Source organism: Cibotium barometz, chromosome 26 (assembly GCF_041138505.1).
Source record: "Cibotium barometz isolate CiBa-2024 chromosome 26, ASM4113850v1, whole genome shotgun sequence".
NCBI classification, from domain to species: Eukaryota; Viridiplantae; Streptophyta; class Polypodiopsida; order Cyatheales; family Cibotiaceae; genus Cibotium; species Cibotium barometz.
The window spans coordinates 36,071,629-36,077,628 of NC_141071.1; the positions used below are offsets into that span (position 1 = coordinate 36,071,629).

Sequence of the window (6,000 nt, forward strand, 5' to 3'; positions counted from 1 at the left end):
TCATCTCCTTTTTAAGTGAAAGAGTGTGTGGCTGCAACCTGAAAGGAGGTGTTAAAAAGAATATTTATTGTGATGTCTCTCATCACAAAAAGCTTGCAATGCATCTAGATGTCGTTGCAATCTCTCAACTGAGTCGGAAAACAAGGACTATGTCATATGCATATAAGAGAATGGGTATCATCATCTATGCTAGCTGTGATTCCATGCTACCTAATTGGTCCATGAATCCCGAGATCTCATCAATGTATAGCCCAAACAGTGTAGGAGAGAGCAAGTAGCCTTGTTTGACTCTAGTAGTGCTATTAATCTCTCCGAAAAGGCCTCCAAGTGCACAAAACTTGCCGGTGATGGATGAAGGAGATAGCACAGGCAGAAGCATAAACAATAAACAAATGAGAGAGTGCAAAGGAGATAGAGAGAGTTGGACAAGATGACCTTTTATAACAGCAGTAAAGCTTTACAATGGCAATGGCTAGCAACTAAATGTTGAACTATATGCAAGGGAAATGGATGAAAGAGTGAATAATGGGGAACTCCTTATATAGTGCAGGAGGAAATTGGCCAACTGCCCCTGGACAAATAAATAGGAGAAAAATCTAGTAAAATACCAAATAAATGGTAAAGCCCCAAAACATTGAGATGCACAATTCTAACACCCCCGCTGCAGCTCATAGTGTGCAAGAGTCGGAAGAAGATAACTCCATGAAGATGCAACCATGCACCCTCCAACACCGCGAATACTGGAATCACCTCGGAGAGAGAGCACCCACCAACCTGTTTCCTAGAAACAAGATGCCACCACGAACAAGGAACTTTGCTTGGCCAAAAATAGATGATAAGCTGTTGGACACATTGCTCTCATAATCCCAACAGTGGACGGAACACATCACATCCCAAAAGCCTCAAACAATGAACTTGGAACAGATCCTGTTCATAATCTCTGTTGTACCAAAGATAACCATGTCTTGTCAGATGTCTAATGCTTGGAACTTCGAATACAGTCCCCATGCACGAGTAAGTGGAGTTGTAGTCAGTCCCCTCTCCCGCCTACAAGCCTCTTTTGGCTGGAAGCACATGGGGGGAAACTGCATGTGTACTAGAGAAACACACCATCTGGGGTCTCTTGAGCAGGGAGTGCCTTGGGAGCCCTAGAAGTGGTACTAGAATCTATATCACTATCCTGTGTCGTGTCTTTGCTTTTTCTCTGAGATGAAGCCTTGCCCTCGGTCTTGTCCTTCTTCTTGGAAAAACAATCCTTGGACAGATGTCCTCTTTTCCTGCAAGAGAAATAGCGACTCCGACCTTTCTTTTGAATTGAGGAAAGTACCTGGTCAGAACTGTTGACTGACACCTTCAACTTACCGTGTGAGATGAGAATGGACTCCTCCAAAAGTAGGGAGCTAAGATCATCAAAATCCAACTGAGTGGATGTGACCTGGCACTGCAAAGATCGAGAAATCACATCATAGTCCGGAGGAAGCTTGGTGAGGATAAGAGCAACCAACTGAGAAGAGGACAAAGTAGCACCCATAGCTAGTAACTTCATGAGAAAAGACTACATGGAATTGCCTTCGGGAAATAACAAGCCGTAGAGCTGCCCCTGCAAGGTAACTGCCCTCATCGATAAATCTCGTGCAAAGAGATCCTCTAATTTTGACTATACCTGATGAGCACTGGTGAGAGTTTGCACTGTTGGTAAGACCTCCTCGGTGATGGTCCGCACAAGCACAGAATGTGCCTCTGAGTCTGGATTCTCCCAGTCTTGTAATTCCACAGCAAATTCATCCTCTTGATCCTGAGTCCACCGCCTGGAGTTTTGAGGACGCTCAAGCTTCCTTCCAGTGCCCTGAACAATGTCCCACAAACCCTTGTGGATGAACCAGACCCGCATCTGAAGCTTCCAATGAGCGTAGTTGGGTCATTTCAACTTGTCATCTTTGTTCGTACTGGGGGGGAGCCATATCCACAACAGCAAAGAACAAATCTCAGCTCTCAAACACTTCTCTCAAGTGCTTTCCAACGAAGCGAGGCACCAGGAACAATCAGCCCCCTCTCAAACCGTAGAGAGAAAGAGGTGGGATAGCAGCAAAACAGTCCAAGATCCACCGGGATCCGCCTACCGCAAGGGCAGGGACTCATGGAGGAAGAAGACAGTGAAGAGCCACTTGTCTGGCAGCGCCACGAGCAAGAAACGCACCACCAACAGATGCTGTTGTAGAAAACACAGACAAAACACTTCAAAATCTGCCGTTGAAGAGCAAATCACAGCCTTTAGGGCTGGCCAACAGCAACCAGAAGAGGGCTGGACCAGAAACGCAGCAAGGTACTGAAAACACAGCTACTGTATGGACTGATCTGCAGCCAGAGAAGTGATGGAAGCAAAACGCACAGCAAGGTGGGCAGATTTGCAGAGTTTGGAGCAGCCTGGACCTAACCGTATGATACCATGAAGGAGATAGCAAAAGCGGAAGCATAAACAGTAAACATATGAGAGAGTGCAAAGGAGATAGAGAGAGTTGGACAAGATCACATGGCTAGCGATTTCGGGATGGCCCGCAACTTGTCGCAGATGTGACGGTTCGGATAAGTCCCAGCAATTGCCTGAAGGTCCAGGAAGTTTTGGGGCGCATTCTCCGCCTATTCACTTTGGACTCCGCCACTGCCCCGCACTGTTACATGTAGGGCTGTTGTCTGGCAGGCAGAGACTAGCACAACACTTCTCTCTGAGGATGACGGAGACCTAGCTCTCATGCTCTCGCACCGCTGCATGTCAGTAACGATAGTGGCCACAGCTCCTACTCGACAATTGACCCTGGAGAACGGCACCTGCCAATGCTGGCAGCTCCTATGAAGCCTTGCCACCTGGTACATTTGGCGAGCGTGCTGCAGTGACACTATTGCAGGGAGGCAAGACCACTATTCGAGCTACATGGGATGATCTCATTCACACCCTGCGGGCGGGGACGTGCGAGGTACTCAGAGCGCATGCAGACACAGCGGGTAGCATTCTTCCCCACCTCTGGCGCTTGGCCCTTCTTTACCAAAAAGGAGAACACCGTAATTTGGCATTACAGGCCAGCTGTTTGTCTTGCCTTCCCCCACGCGGCATCCCTCTCCGCCATGGAGGGAGCGCCCCCCTTCATTTCTTTCAGTTCTCTTACTATCATAGACAGTCTTACTATCATAGACAGTGTTGAATCACGCCTCTTGGCCGATTTTCTTTTAGCTAATAGAAAGATCTATTCTTGGAATTTAAAAAAGCCTAGAAAGTGTCTAAAGGTCAAAAGGCTAGTATGTGTCATGTATAAGAAGGACAACGAGTGGCAAGCATATGAGATGCAAGCAAGACAAATAGGTGTCATACACTTATTTGGGTGCATGTGGCATCACATGGTCAATGGGCACTTTACCAAAGGCCTATAAAAAGATGTATGCAACCTTTACTAACATAACACACTTTCTTCTTGATGTAGTTATCTACTTTCTATCTAATTGTGTTTAGTATTAATCTCAATTAAGCTTTGCCTAATTGTTCACACAATGCCTAGCTAGACCAAAAGAAAACACGAGCACTTCACCATTGCATGGAGACTAGAGCCACTGACATTGTGTTTTACATAAGCTTAGACGATCTTGTCTTGCAATTCGAGAGCATCGCTCTATAACTAATAGAATATTGTGGAGAGGTATTCTAATGTCACTACTAAGTTATCTAGAGTTCTATGTTAGTCAAGGCCATCGGATAGATAATTGGCGGCCCCAAGCCAGTCTAGTGACATGTAGTACGATTACTAGATCACGGAGAGGTGTTAAAACATATGATCTCGTAATCCTAGGATTTGTAAAAGAGAGGATATATCTTGGTCTTAGAGTGTGTGATTCAATTATTTAAAGTCATTTGTAAGGATACAAAGGTACAAAGTTTAGATAAAGCCTAGAAGGTGTGAAAGGATCAAAAAGCTAGTATGTGCCATACATAGGAAGGATAGAGAGTGGCAAGCATATGAGATGTAAGTAAGACAAATAGGTATCATGCACTTGTTTGGATGCATGTGGCATCATATGGTCAATGGGCACTTTACCAAAGGCCTATGCAAAGGTGTATACGACCTTGAATAATATAATATACTTTTTGTTTAGACGTAGTCGTATAGTTTTTATCTACTTGTGTTTAATACTAATCTCAATGAAGCTTTGTCTAATTCACACAATGTCTAATCCAATGCAATTTGATCGAAGTTAAGAGTAGCAATTTCAAGTAAGAAATAGAAATACTCTAACTAGAATCAAATTGCATTGGACTAGACATTGTGTGAAAAATTAGACAAAGTTTAATTAAGATTAGTACTAAACACAATTAGATAGAAACTGCACGATTACATCAAGGTAAAAGCATTCTTATTCAAAGTTACATAAACCTTTTTAGTCCATTGATAAAGTGCTTTTTAATCACATGATGCCACATACACCAAGCAAATACACAACACTTATTTTGCCTTGGTTGGATCTCTAAATCTTGCCACTTGCTATGCAACTTATGCATGACACATACTCGCACTTGGACTTTAACATCTTCTAGATATTTCTACCTTCGTACCTTGGTACTAACTGACCTTAGAAAAAGAATACCTCTTATAGGTCTAAGATTTATACTCGCCATATAAAATACATAGAATACAAGATCAATATTCCCACACTCTCCGCTGATCTAAGAATCCTACTATGATCATACACGTCACTAGAAAGTCCCCAAAACCCAAATCATCTCCCCAATGACCTTGACCAATGTAGAGCTCTAGACATCGCAAAAGAGACACATAGAAGACCTATAGACAAGATTCCAAGAGTGACAGAGTGATGCTCTTAAATTGCAAGACAAGGTTGTCTAGGCTAACTTATATCACACAAATGTCTCAATAGCTCTAGGGAGCAACAGCTATAGGGGGAAACACAAGGGGCGGGCTCCAACTGGGAATAGAGCAGCAGGACGTGAGAACAGTCTGAACCGGAATCTTGCACAGAGACGAGGGGGGAGAGGACGGGAAAGCAAGCGAGGGGAGCAAGCGAGGGGAGCAAGGCAGGGGCAAGGAGACTGGGTACAGGAGGGGGTGGAACAGCCGGGGGACGAGAATGCAGGGTGCGGGTGTGGGTGCAGGTGGGGGGGGGGGGGGGGGGGGGGGGGGGGGGGGGGGGGGGGGGGGGAGCAGGGCTAAGAAAGGGAGGGTCCTAATGTGATCTATTTGTGGGTTCAATTGCAGGAAAAGGAATACAAAGCAGGTGATTGGCTTGTGTTTGGGTCAGAGACGAAGGGCCTTTCTTCTGAAGCGCTAGAGGACTGTGCTGACGAGCTAAATTATGGTGGTGGAAAAGTGAGAATTCCAATGTTGGACACATACGTTCGATCCTTGAACCTCGCTGTATCTGTTGGGATTGGGATTTATGAAGCTCTACGTCAGTTGAATGTACTAGAGAATCTATCAGCAGGTGAGAGGACTGATGACTCTCAGCTCAATGTCTTGGATGATCTTTCCCAAGTATTACTTGATGACAATAAGCTGGTGGATGCCAAACCTCTACTACATGCTGTGGAGTCATAATAGTTCAACTTTAGTGCATAATAGTAAATTGTGTCTAGGATCCTCTAATTAAATGATGACCTTGGAAAAAAATTGTGCTTTTTTATTATTATTTTGATATTTCTTTTTAGTGCTGTTGAGTATTTTCCTATTAGGAAATTTTAAATCAATCATTCAATCAACTAATGTTTAATCTTGTATTATGGTGGTTAATTAAACTATTTTAAATCCTTCTTGCTTGGATACCGCACCCATATTGGATGCCTTGCAATGGAAAAAAATAGCCACCATATTTTTACAATCAAGTGATTTCCTTTTACATTAGAGATCCATTAAATTATTGAAAGAGGTTTGCTAAATGTAAAATTGTACCCACGGACCAAGGGAGTGCGAGGATCAAGTGGTGTGGCTATTCTACCTAGAT

At 44.0% G+C, this 6,000-nt stretch overlaps 1 protein-coding gene across 2 annotated transcripts in view; it reads left to right on the forward strand.

The window, feature by feature from the left end:
- The window catches only part of AGL26 (tRNA (cytidine(34)-2'-O)-methyltransferase), a 44,760-nt gene extending 39,002 nt beyond the window's left edge, over positions 1 to 5,758 (forward strand). For both annotated transcript variants that reach the window (XM_086820530.1, XM_086820531.1), the window contains one exon: positions 5,259 to 5,758. In XM_086820530.1, the coding sequence (XP_086676656.1) occupies positions 5,259 to 5,597 (339 nt within the window). In that variant the 3' untranslated portion in view covers positions 5,598 to 5,758. The remainder of the gene's footprint in view (positions 1 to 5,258) is intronic.
- Positions 5,759 to 6,000: the final 242 nt, after the last annotated feature.